A 13,566-nucleotide genomic window follows, 5' to 3' on the forward strand; every position below is an offset into this window, starting at 1 on the left:
CCCCTAGCCCCTCTATCTCTGTTTAATTTTTCCCCTGCATAGTATCACTTCACCATCACTCTCCCCAAGAGAGTATGAGCTCATGGGCAGGGTTCAGCATTGGACCCCATCTCTGGGTCCCCCTTGCCTGGAATAGGGCCTGACACACAGTAGGCACTCAAAAAAAGTTTGTTAAGTGGATGATTTCACTGCAAGGCAAGAGAATTCCCACCCCTCAGGCCAACACAGCCCCCACAGAGGGGGTGTCTTGCACTTACACACTTTCGGACCACCAGCACAAGGCAAACCCCTCCCTGTCTTGGGCTTTGGTTTCCCATCCATACACTGGCAAAGGCACAGACCAAAATGTTCTGTGAGCTTTTGGGATCCAAAAATGCCAACCTCCAGACAAATGCTAATGAGACCCTGAAGCATACACTTTTCTACCCGTGTTTCCTGAGAGTGAGCACCCCATCACGGGAGGCATGCAAGCTGGTTCTGGGATACTTGGCTGGAATTCTATAGTTTGGACTTTAGGTGTGAGACAATTTTCCCTTTTCCAGGCTGGATGTCCTTGTGTCCGTGGTAAACCCTGCAGCACTTGTCAATTGTTTCCTAAATTGCAAACTTGCCTGGGCCTCCCAGTTTGTGACCACCAAGTAAAGCACTTCTGAAACATTTTCTGAAACGCCGGGGGAAAGGATCAAAGTGAGAAGCTTTGTTATAATTATTAAATATATTCACAGTTTGGAGGCTGCTGCTGAAAAAATCTGTATCCAGGACCATAGGGCCCAGCCCATTGGCCTTAGATGAACTCACCCACGTCCCCGGCGTGGCAGGCTCAGCTCCTTCTGAAATGAGAGGAAACAAGGGTCATTCCTGAGGTGGCAAGGCCTTCACATCCCTGGCCCTCCTCCCAGCCCCCCCCACCCCATTGGTCCCTTCATCACCCAACTCCAGCCAATGTCTCCTTTCTACTTCCCCACACGCTGGGCTCTGCCCTGCCTCAGAGCCTTTGCATCTGCTGTGTCTTCTGCCAGGACGGCCTTCCCTCTCCTTTGGTGCTAGTTAATTACATCCTTCCTCAGCTCAGGCATCCCTTCCTCCCGGAAGCCCTCCCAGACTCCCAGTCACTTCCCTGCCCAGCTCATACCCTACTTGCACCAAAAACAGCTTTGTAACTTTAAATAACAAATTAGTTATATTTATAAAGAAGTATGCCAGTAGTGGCTAAATACTAACGATCTGCTGAGGAATGGGAGATTCTTTTTTTTTTTTTTTTCTTAAGATTTTATTTATTTGACAGAGAGAGGCAGCGAGAGAGGGAATACAAGCAAGGGGAGAAGCAGAGGGAGAAGCTCCCTGCTGAGCAGGGAACCCAATGCTTTGGGGCTTGATCATGATTTGAGCTGAAGGCAGATACTTAATGACTGAGCCACTCAGATGCCCCAGAAAGGGAGATCCTTGACTCATCCTCATCCTGCCCCTGCCAGATCTGAAAGCCCTTCCCCTCTTACCTATGCAGATTTGTGTCCTGGGAGCCACTGAAGGGTGGGGACCCTGATCTGTGACTCCCTATTGAAGACCCTTTTAGAGCTCAACGAGCTGACTTGCATCAACCCTGGGTGTCCTCACCAGGGCAAAAAGCCCGAACTTGGGGTCCACATGACCTGAATCCATCCTCAAATGTGGCTCACCCAAGAAGGTTTTTAAATTCTCAAAAGGTTATGTAGCACCAGTTTAGAATCTGTGGATACTCAGCCCTGGGTCAGGATCTACTTATTATCCGTTCCTTCCTGGCTGTGGGACCTTGAGCAAGTAACTTGTACTATCTGTGCTTTAATTTTCCCATCTATAATGTGGAGGTTAACATCAGGAGGGGTCCAGGGTAATAAGGATCAGTTAGTATTACAGTTGCTGTTGTGTGTTGCTGTGCTATTGTTGAGCTCAGCCAGGGTCCAGGCAGACTGTTATAATACCTGATACATTTTACATTTACCGAGCCACCTACTAGAGATCAGGAGCAGGGCCATTTCACAGGCTGGGAAACTGAGGCGCAGAGGGAAGCCTGCCGCCCATGTCTCTTGGCAGGGAGAAGGTGGGGAATCCAGGTCTCTGGACATCCCTCTTCCCCCCACTCCCCGTCCCCACCACCAACAAACACACACATACACACACACACACACACCAGGGCAGTCGCGTAGAGGACACATGACTATTTTTACCCAGGTGGGCTCTGGGCTGCCCACATCCAGAGCGGGGCGTTCACCATGGCAACCACTGACGTCATCAGCCTCCGCAGCCAATTCCAGAGGGCCGGAAGCTGCCCCACGAAGGACTCAGCTGGGAGAGGCTGGCTGGGTCCCCCAGCTAGGTAAGGGGAGGGTCCACAGGATTGGGGTATAATCCCAAGGGCTGACCCCAATTACCTTGAGCCCACAAAACAAAACCAAGCCATGCAAGACGGGAAGAGGCTAACCTGCCATCCTGAGATGTTTCTGTCTGCCTGAATGAATACCTCTGGGGACCGGGAGCTCAGTATCATTCAGGGCAATTGATCATAGTCCCAGAACCACCACCACCACCACCACCATTAATACCTCCTTCGGCCCCCTCCAATTGTTTTGGGAGCTTATGCCAGCTTACCCTTCTCCTCTAACCTGTGAAAGAGTGAGGAGCTGGTGTCTGCCAGGGCTGCTAGCTGCACCCTCCCCCCATCCCAACCATTTCCTTCCAAAGCCCAGCAGTCCTGTGTTCTGGCAAGCTCCCCCTCATCTGAGCTGTGTGACCCCCTCCAAGCAATCTCACACCTCTGTGCCTCAGTTTCTTCATTTGGAAAGCCACCTGGTGACACAAGGTCCTAGAAGGAATCAAGGGCTTGGCACCAGGGGAGGTTTTGATAAATCAGAGCCAAGACAGTGATTTCGTGAGATTAATAATAACCACCAATTGAACCACATATTTTAATTTGCTTCCGAAATACAAAAAAGATGTGAAGTGGCAGAGAGAAGCGAGGGAAGGTCGGCAGCCCCCTGCAAAGGCTCTGTGGAAAGCTAGGACCACATGGAACTCTCCTGGCACCGCCCCCGGTCCCTCTGCTCCCCGAGCCATCTGCTTCCGCCTTCAGCCCCCTCTTTGCAGGCTGTTCCCCAAGGAGTGACTCCCGCGTAGACGGGGTAGGTGGGGGCTCCGATCCCTTAAAACTGCCCTTTAAAGATAATATTTACGGCATCCTCTTGTGTTCTTGGCTGGGCTGGGCAATGCTGCCTTCCAGCAAGAAGTCTCAGCTCCATCCTGAGGAACCCTCAATCTGAAGAAGACAGAGCAGGACATGGACACCCCCATACTGGAGGCAACAGGGAGGACCCAGAGGGAGAGAAGGGTTGGAGGTGGGGCTGGAGGGAGCCAAGAGGCTTCCTTGGAGGGTCTGTCAGGCTAGTGGGAAACTGTAGGGTGGAGGTGGGACTCAGCCCACCTGGCACAGAGCCCCATGGGAAGTTGGCAGCTGCAATGAAGGGAGAGAAGTCAGCAGGGACCACATAGCACCAGCCTGAGGGCTTTTGGGAGGAACAGAGTTAAGTGGAAATGGGCCACGAGGAGAAAGGCTGGGCGTTTCAGGGAAGCCCTCCAATAGCTGCGGGAGAGACAAAGTACAGATACCAGCTCTGACCACCTCCTCGCCGCCTGGATTTAGGTACCTAGGGTTTTAAAATTCTGTCCTGGGGCACCTGGGTGGCTCAGTTAACTGGTTAAGCCTCTGTCTTCAGCTCAGGTCATGATCCCAGTGTCCTGGGATCGAGCTCCGCCTCTGGCTCCCAGATCAGCAGAGAGCCTGCTTCTCCATCTCCCTGCCACTCTACTTGTGCTCTCTGTATCTCTCTGCCAAATAAATAAATAAATAAATAAAACTTAAAAAAAAAAAAATTCTGTCCTTTGTGAAGCAAAAGGCCAAGTGGGAAATGATAAAAATAATGATAAAATAGTAAGAATAGTATTTGTAGCAATAACGGCTTCCACGAACTAGTCCCTAAAATCATGGCACAGAAGAGGGAGCTGAAGCCAAACCCAGAAGGCCCAGATGCCGGTTCCTGCCTTGACCAAACGCAAACTGGTGGTCGGAGGGCAAGACCAGGTCCTGTTCACCACCTCTCAGCGCACAGCCAGCTGCGCGGCCTACACTGGCACAACCAGACTGGCCAGTGTGCCCTGAGCCACTGCCTGGACTGCTCAGTAAGCAACTGACCTCGCCACGGCTTCCTAAAGCTTTTATGAATTGACTCTCTGACCTTTAGCAAGTCAGCCTCCAGAGTATCTGATTGGCTCGGACCAGTAGGCTGCCCCCTGATTGGCCGGGAGGTGGTGCTCCTGGGCCCATTAACGAAGCTCCAGTTAAGGGACTGTATACCTAATGGCCCAAACTGAGGTCCTCAACATCTTTGTACCCACAGGAGCCAGACTGGCTAGAATTCCAAATCTCTTACTCTCCCTCTCTGATCCTCAGTTTCCGCCTCTAAAAAAAGGAGGCTAATAATAGCACTGATCTCTTGCGATGTTAGGAGAATTAAATGTATAGTCAGTGTTTAGCATTTATAGGTGCCTGTTCATGTGAGCCGCTATTTAGTCACATTTTTAAATTAATTTTTTAAATTTTTTATAAACATATAATGTATTTTTATCCCCAGGGTACAGGTCTGTGAATCGCCAGGTTTACACATTTCACAGCACCCACCCATAGCATATACCTTCCCCAATGACCATATCCCCCCAGCAACCCTCAGTCTGTTTTTTGAGATCGAGTCTTCTATGGTTTATCTCCCTCCTGATCCCATCTTCTTTCATTGTTTTCTTTTCCTACCCCCCAAACTCCCCATGTTGCATCTCCACTTCCTCATATCAGGGAGATCATATGATAGTTGTCTTTCTCCGATTGACTTATTTCGCTAAGCATGATACCCTCTAGTTCCATCCACGTCGTCGCAAATGGAAAGATTTCCATTTCTTTTAATGTGAGCCGTTATTTATACTAATATTATTCTTTATAAATTATTTTCATTGTCTGGGGCACCTGGGTGGCTCGGTGAGTTGAGCGTCTGACTCTTGATTTCGGCTCAGGTCAGGATTTCTGGGTGGTGGGGTCGAGCCCTGCATCGCATTCCAGCGTGGAGTCTGTTTGACCCTCTCTGTGCTCCTCCCCCACTCATGCTCTCTCTTTCTCGCTCTAAAGTAAGTAAATAAATAAATAATTTTAAAGATTTTCTTTATTTATTTGACAGAGAGACAGCGCGCGCGCGAGAGAGAAAGAAAGAGAGAGAGAGAGAGAACACAAGCAGGGGAAGTGGGAGAGGGAGAAGTAGGCTCCCCACCGAGCAGGGAACCCGATTCAGAGGCTTGATCCCAGGACCCTGAGATCATGACCTGAGCTGATGGCTGACGCTTAACTGACTGAGCCACCCAGGTGCCCCTCCTTTTTTTTGTTGTTCTTTTTTAAAGATTTTATTTATTTAATTAAATTTAATAAATTTAATTTGATTATTAAATATATTTTCACGTGGCTCAGTCGGTTAAGCGTCTGCTTTTGACTCGGGTTGTGATCCCAGGGTCCTGAGATGGAGCCCCATGTTGGGCTCTCTGCTCAGCGGGGAGCCTGCTTCTCCCTCCCCCTCTGCCTGCCAGTCTGCCTACTTGTGTTCCCTTTCTTTGCCAAATGAACAAATAAAATCTTAAAAAAATATATATATATATACATATATATATGTATATATATATATATATATTTTTTTTTTCCCGTAATTTTGTCTCCTACTTGGTCGTTCACTCCAGTCCCCTCCCTGGCTTCGGGCCACCTCTTTGCCCTCCATCGGCTCCAGAGGAGTCCTTCAAAGCCCCGGCGTGTTTTTCTCCCCTGTTCCAGCACTTTTTCTAGTTCCCAGTCACCCTAGGGGGAAAGTCTAACCTCTTCCAAATCAGCGCTGGAAGCCCCTGAAGCAGATGGTTCCCCTCTGACATCCCCAGCTCTGGAGCTAAGAAATGGCTTCTAGTTTTCCCATACAACACATAGAGTTACATGCTTCTGGGCCCAGAATTCCGGCACCCATCTGGGGGTGTCCCCACGTGTTCCTCTGCCTCCATGGGGAAGGACTGCTAGTGCAGAGCTGGTCTGGAGGGGGAGCCAAACCTGCCTGGGTTCAAATCCTGACTCTGTCACCTACCTGCTGTGACACCTGAACAGAGGCTACGCTTCTCAAAGCCTCAGTTTCCCCTTTTGTAGCATGGGGCTCGCCATCAGGGTACGGATGCCCCCACCATGCAACAGGCCCCCACTTCCTGACGTCAGCAGCGCCCCCATTCGCCTACCCGATGGCAGTTTCTCTATTTTAAGAGGCCGCGGGCGGGGCTCGAGTCTAACTGGGGCTCCGGGCGGGGCCTGTCCCCCCACAACACCCCACTGCTCACCGCCCCCTCCTCTAGGCCCAGGCCCCTCACTCCTGCCTCTGGCCTCGGACTTTCGTCTTTCAGCCCCCTCCCCCCAACGCCGAGCGGGAGTGGGGGTGTTTCTGCCCGCAGCTCTGGCCCTGCCCTCCCTGACCCACCGCCCACCCCGTCCTTTCTAGGTTTTAGCTTCGCTCAGACGCTTTTATTTCCCCATACCCCCCCACCCCCCCGCGGCTGCTTCCTCCGCTCCGAGGCCACCCAGCCACGCTCAGTTCAGGCGCCTTCTCCAAGTGTGCCCGAGCGTCCCACGATGCAGCTGACCACTCCTTGGGGTCGCTGCTGCTCATTGTTTCCCCCCAAAGGCTGGGAGATCCCGAAGAGCGGTTTTAGAGGGTCAGCACCCCGTTGCCTCTCCACTGCCGGGCACACAGCAGGCACTCAATAAATGTTTGTTGTGTAAATGATGCGTCTCAGATTCCCGACCAGCAACCTGGGAGCTTGTTAAGGGTGTGGTCTAAGGCCCCAGGGGAAATTGGCTAAATCGCCTCAATTCCCTTTGCACCAAGGTCCAGAAAGGTCAAAGATGTTGCCCACCGGGGTCACAGGGCCCCCTGCGTGGGTTCGAATTCTGACACCCATGTTCTTACCTCCTAGTAACTGAGCCTCCCAAACACAAACCCAGGGCTAGAGGTCAGAAAAGGAGAGCCCTTACAGCAAATGGGGAAACTGAGGTCCGGAGAAGCAAAAGTGGCTCCCGCCCTCCTCCTCCTCCCCACTCCCCACCGCCGCAGCCAGTTGGCAGTGCCCTGTGCACGATAGAGCTGGTTAAAGCCGCCGGATTGAAGCCCTGTTGGGCCACCTCGAGTTTGTGACTTTTCCGGACTCGAGCCTTACTTTCCTTATCTGACAAATGGGCGCCTGGACAGCCCTAACCTCCCGGGCTCACCTTAGGGGTGATCTGAGGCTGGGGCGCGGTGGCGCAGCGAAACCAAGAGGCAGGTAATAATACACATTAATTAATATTAATATATCACTAGTAGAAAGATGAATTCAAGGATGAACATATGGTGAGCGCTCAAAGGCTGCTGTTGCTCATATTATTATTAGAGCAGCTGGAGGTAAGGGGCGCGGCCTTCAGCCCCTTTTTCCCACACTGGCGCTTGGAGCCTCAGTTTCCCCATATGTCAAACGGAGTATAGCCCCTTCCCACAAAGCAAAAAGCACTTTGAGAAGCGGGTGGGCAGAAGGAAAGACTGGAGCGCACGTCCCGCCTTCCGCCTCAGTTTCTCCGGATACCGAAGCTCCGCCCCTGGCACCCAGTTCAGGTCTACTCTGCGGTGCCCTCCGCCCGCCCACGCAGGGGCCTCACCTGGAGCCCTCGGCGCCGCAGGAGGCTCGGTTCGTCCATGGCCCGCTAGTCCGCACCGCCCGGCCCGCCCCCGGCCCCGCCCCAACCTGCCAAGCCCCGCCACCCCGCGCCATTGGTCAAGCCGGTCAGCTGATGGGCCTTGCCCCGCCCCTCTCTCGGAACCCTCCTGGCAGGGCTCCGCCTCCATCGGATGGCCGGACCTCCTTCCAGGCCCCACCCTACCCACCAGCGAAGATGAAAACATTTTTTTTTTTTCAATGAGTCCTCCCAGAAGTAAGGGAACGTTATCATCCCCATTTTGCAGATGAAGAAACTGAGGCTCCTAGAAGTTAGTTAATATGCCCAGGGCACACAACAGGGCTGGTTCTAGGGTGAGGTGAATGAAGCACCCAGTTCCATTCAAAATTTAAGAGGACCCACAAACATCAGTAATTAAGATACCCAAGATTGTAAGAGGATAGCTTAAAGAATTTAAACTAACGCAAAAGAGGCGTGATGAACTAAATATCACAATTTAAAATAAAGACAGTATCAAACTCTGCCTGTACGTGAACCTGCCTCTCTTTTTTTCACCCTAATCCTTGCCTTAGTCCCAATAAAACTTTATTTACAAGAACAGGAAGCCACTGTTGTTGCCAGTTTCTGTTTTGAGGACGGCTGCTTTTGCTAAGCCAACTGGGCACCCGGCTAAGTGCCTCATGAGGACCACCTTTCACAGGTTATCTGATGATAATTGGGTCAGCTCCACTTTGCAGAAGGGAAACTGAGGCAGGGAAAATCCCAAAGTCCCAAGATGACATCCGTGTTCTCTCTGGGACTTCCATTCTCTGGTCTCTGCAGCTTCAGATTCCCTTGGCTACTCCACTGTTGGACCTGGGCATTAACAGTATCTTCTCAGGCTGGAGGAGACCCTAGGGAGGGTCCACTTGCCTTTGACGTTCTATAGGTAGGCTCCTACCCAATCACAATGGTCAGATTGAGCACATAAAAATACATTAAAAAAACACAGAAAAATCCCTGACAGCACTAGCTTTTCTTATGCACATTTAAAAATTGACATATAATTCACACACCATAAAATACACTCTTTGTAAATTTTTTAAAAATATTTTATTTATTTACTTGACAGAGAGAGACAGTGAGAGAGGGAACACAAGCAGGAGGAGTGGGAGAGGGAGAAGCAGGCTTCCCACTAAGCAGGGAACCCGATGCGGGGCTTGATTCCAGGACCCTGGGATCATGCCCTGAGCCGAAGGCAGACGCTTTACAACTGAGCCACCCAGGCGCCCCAATTTTTTATTTTTCTAAACACAGCTTTTTAAAGTGGTTTTTAACATATTCTCAGAGGTGTGTAATCATCACCGCTATCTAACCCCAGAATATTACATCAACCCTAAAAGAAAACCTTGACCCAGGAGCTGTCCCCGTCCTCCTTCCCCAGCCCCTGGCAACCACCAGTCTGCTTTCTCTCTATGGATTTGCCTGTTCTAGACATTTCATATATATGGGCCCACACAACACATGGCTTTGTGTGTCTGGCTTCTTTTGCTCATTGCATTTTTAAGATTTTATTTATTTATTTGACAGAGAGAGAGATCACAAGTAAGCAGAGAGGCAGGCAGAGAGAGTGGGAGAAGCAGCCTCCCCGCTGAGCAGAGAGCCTGATGCGGGGCTCGATCCCACGACCCCGAGACCATGACCTGAGCCAAAGGCAGAGGCTTAACCCACTGAGCCACCCAGGCATACTCAGTACGTTTTCAAGGTTTATCCATATCATAGCTTGAGTCAGTGCCTCCTTCCTTTTTTTTGGCTAAATAGTATTCCGTTGTGTGGATGGACCACATTTTGTTTCCTCATTCATCTGTTAATAGACGCTGGAGTTTTCCCACCTTTTGGCTATTGTGAATTGTTTTGCTCTGAACATTCATGCACAAGTTATTGTGTGGACATCTGCTTTCAATGCTCTTGGGTTTTTACCCTTAGGAGGAGAATCCCTGGCTCATATGGGAATTCTCTATTTCAGCTTTTCCAGAAACTGCCAGACTGTTACGGGCAGTCCAAAGCAGTCACGGTCATGGGCTGAGTAGTGTCTTTCCAAAACTTGTATGTTGAAATCCTTACAGTTTTTACTTCAGAATGTGGCTGCATTTGGAGATAAGGCCTTTATGGTTTGTTTGTTTGTTTGTTTTTTAAGATTTTATTTATTTATTTGAGAGAGAGCACGTGCACTACGGGGAGGCACAGGGAGGAGGAGAAACATTTATTTATTTATTTATTTATTTATTTGGGAGAGAGAGCACGAGTGGTGGTGGGGTGTGGGCAGAGGAAGAGAGAGAAGCAGACGTCCTGCTGAGCAGGGAGCCTGACTTAGGGCTCTATCCCAGGACCCTGGGATCATGTCCTGAGCTGAAGGCAGATGCTTAACCGATTGAGCCGCTCAGGCACCCCTAGAGATCATCCACTTCATCCACTGTGATTAGCTCATGGAAGAAGGTAACTCAAGCTCAGCCAATCATTGGGGATTTGGTCTGGAATCCCGGAGAAAGACAGGATCCCTGAACCGGAAGTGGTTGGACCAGGTAAATTGGGACCTGCTGGAGGAGCCATCAGGGCTGTATCAAATGCCCCTGCTCCATCTGGAGAATACATAGAACTTCCAAGATGACAAGAACTTACACAAGAATTTCCAAGCTGTCCCTTCAATGGGCTACAAGGGACATCTATCTGACTCACTGACTGACTGAACACATGAATCAATGCGTGAAATTTTCCCATGGTGAACACCTATGCATCCTTCAAAACCCACTTCAAGTTTTCTTTGAGAAGCATCAGAAAACACTTATTGAATGAATAAATTTTTTCCTGTGAACTTCTACACACCCATCAAAACCCTTTTCATATGTCTCTAGAGGGCATCAGGGAATGTGATTGTTGAATGAACACGAGAGTTTATTTTCTTGATAATCTTCTGTGTTGGTTTTTTTTTTTTTTAAGATTTTATTTATTTGACAGTGAGAGGCACAGTGAGAGAGGAAACACAAGCAGGGGGAGTGAGAGAGGGAGAAGAAGGCTTCCTGCTGAGCAGAGAGCCCGATGCAGAGCTTGATCCTAGGATCCTGGTATCATGACCTGAGCTGAAGGCAGATGCTTAACGACTGAGCCACCCAGATTTTATTTATTTATTTATTTATCTGAGAGAGAGAGAGAAAGAAAGAAAGAAAGCAAGCAGTGGGAGGAGCAGAGGGAGAGGGACAAGAAGTCTCTGTGCCCAGGGCAGAGCTGTATGCAGGGCTTGATCCCATGACCCCAAGATTACTATACTGAGCTGAAATCAAGAGTCAGATGCTCAACCAACTGAGCCATCCAGATACCCCTTCTTTTTTTCTTCCTTGTTAAAGATTTTATTTATTCATTTGACAGAAAGCAAGCAAGCACAAGTAGAGGGAGCAGCAGGCAGAGGGAGAGGGAGAAGCAGGTTCTTTGCTGAGCAGAGAAGCTGATGGGGGGCTTGATGGAGGGCTTGGTGGGGGGCTCAATGCTGGGCTTGGTCCCAGGACTCTGGGACCTGAGTCGAAGGCAGATGGTTAACGACTGAGCCACCCAGGCGCGTCCTTTTGGGTATTATTTAAAATATCCTTAAATGATCCCTGGAGGCATTAGAAAGTTCTGGATGAATGGATGAAAATTGATCTTATTGGTGAATGAGAAACCACAAATGTGTTTGTAAACTAAGATTTTCTCCTTGCAAACTCCTACTTATCCTTCAGCATTCTCCTTAGATGCCCTCTGGAGGCATTAGGGTCTCGTGGCCACATGGAGAGAAGCTCAGCCTTCCTTGGGCTGCAAGTCACTCACCCGGGAAGAAAACGGAAACCAAGGGGGTGGGGAAATTCTGTGGTCCCTCCCATCATGATTTCCATTTCCTGGGCCCCTTTTAACCCAGTCCTTCCTGCCTCACCCTCCCCGCAGCTAGCGAGGAGGCATCTGAAAGTGGGGCAGCCCTAGAAGCATATCCTGGCTGTATTTCTGGGGCAGCAGGGAGGGACCCATAGGGGCACCCTGAGGGCTTCCTGGCGGAGGGTGCAGGCAGACCAGGGGCGGTGGGTGTGCAGATGTGGCATGGGGAAGGTGAAGTGCAGTGAACCTTGGGGCAAGCTTCAGATCCCGACTTTGATAAGAGTAGAAACACCACCTCCCCTGTGGCTGGTATCGTGCTCACACACCTGCTATGGCTCCCCAGTCCCCTTAGGAGAAAGTCCAGCCCTTCGGCCTGGCACTTGAGGTGCTCATCTGCCTTACTCCTGTGGAGCTACAGATTGCCGTGTTCATTTTGATATTCCCCAAAGCATGTCCCTGAACTTGGCTTCTGTTGTGCCCTCTGCCAGGAATGCTTTTTCTATAAACCGAGTTCAAGAGCCCCCTTCTCTGGGCATCTCTCCCGACTCTCCCTTGGGACGTGCCCCCGCCTCTGACACTCCCTGCACCCACCCCTGCCGCCAAGGAGCTGTGGGCACCTGTGTCCAGCTCTGTCCCTTCCTCTGCTCCTCCCCCCCCCCCCCCCCAGTGTCTTTCCAAGGGCTGCTCTGGGAAGTCCGGTGACTTTGGGGGGATGGGAAAGATCTGCAACAAGAGCAGAGGCTGCTGGGGACCCCCCAAAGAGCGATTCATTACCCTGGCTGTCTGGTGGGCATTACCTGCCGGGAGCCGGGCCTTCCTTTAGCGTTTCACAACTGTCTATTTTGCAGATGGTGTAGCTGAAGCCTAGACGGGCCAGCCTTGGTGGGGGCCAGCCCTGGGGCATGAGGCTTGTTCCTGAAGATGCAAAGCTCACCCTCGCTGGGGGGGAAAGAGGGAGTCTCTGTCTGAATCCATCTCTTCATGTGCAGCTGGGGACTCAAGGGGTCTGGGCACCTCAGGGCTCAGTCTCTCCATCTGTGAAATGAGACACAGAGATGGTGTCTCCTGGGGTAGGGGTGTCAGGATCTTCGAGAGGAGACCAAGGATTTGGCTCCATCTCTGTCTCTTTCATCTTTCTTTATGTTTCTACCAATCTGTCTCTGTCTCTGTCTCTGTCTCTGTCTCTCTCTGTCTCTACCCCTCCCCCCAGGCCTCACACATCCGTCCTGCAGCCCGCTCCACCCCCTGGCCTGGTCTGGGCCCTATTGCCAGTGAAGGCTGCTCTGTGTGGGGTCACGGGGTCCCCGTCCCCACTGTGCCAGGCCTGGGACACTGCCTCTTTGTTCCCATGTCTCTGACCTCATGGCCTCCTGGGCGCCTGACCCTGACTAGCTCAGCCGCCCGCAGGGACAGGGAGCCTCTGAGACTGGGCTTCCTCCCAGCCCACCTGGGTCCCGGTCCCCAGATGCTCTTCCGGGAGAGACTCCCACCATGTTCCTCAGTCCCCCTGTGCTCCAGGAACATTTTTCTTTAAGGTGAAAATCACATAACCTAAAATAAATCATTTAAAAATCTACACTTCAGGGACATTTAGAACTTTCACCATGTTCTGCAACCATCTCCTCTGTCCAGTCCCAGAACATTCTCATCACCCCAAATGGATACTCGTCCCCATTAGCAGTCACTCCCCAAACCCCATCTCCCAGCCCCTGGCAACCACTCATCTTTCTGTCTCTGAATTTGCTGGTTCTGGACATTTCACGTACATGGGGACCATACAACATGTGGGCTGCTGTGTCTGGCTGTTCTCACTCAGCAGGACTTTTTTGGGGTTCACCCACTTTTTAGCATGAGTCTGTCCTTCTCCATGGACATTTTGGGACTTTGTA

At 50.9% G+C, this 13,566-nt stretch overlaps 1 protein-coding gene across 14 annotated transcripts in view; it reads right to left on the minus strand.

Moving 5' to 3' along the window:
- MAST3 (microtubule associated serine/threonine kinase 3) overlaps positions 1 to 7,871 on the minus strand; it is a 37,663-nt gene extending 29,792 nt beyond the window's left edge. For 6 of the 14 annotated variants that reach the window (XM_082708142.1, XM_082708123.1, XM_082708150.1 and 3 more), the window contains exons 1-2: positions 7,781 to 7,859; positions 799 to 830 (exon numbers count right to left, since the gene is read on the minus strand). In XM_082708142.1, coding sequence (XP_082564268.1) covers positions 799 to 830; positions 7,781 to 7,819 — 71 coding nt within the window. In that variant the 5' untranslated portion in view covers positions 7,820 to 7,859. Of the gene's footprint in view, positions 1 to 798; positions 831 to 7,780 lie in introns of all 14 variants that reach the window. The other 8 variants (XM_082708139.1, XM_082708135.1, XM_082708137.1 and 5 more) reach the window with 3 other exon arrangements.
- Positions 7,872 to 13,566: the final 5,695 nt, after the last annotated feature.

Source organism: Mustela nivalis, assembly GCF_964662115.1.
Source record: "Mustela nivalis genome assembly, chromosome: 1".
NCBI classification, from domain to species: Eukaryota; Metazoa; Chordata; class Mammalia; order Carnivora; family Mustelidae; genus Mustela; species Mustela nivalis.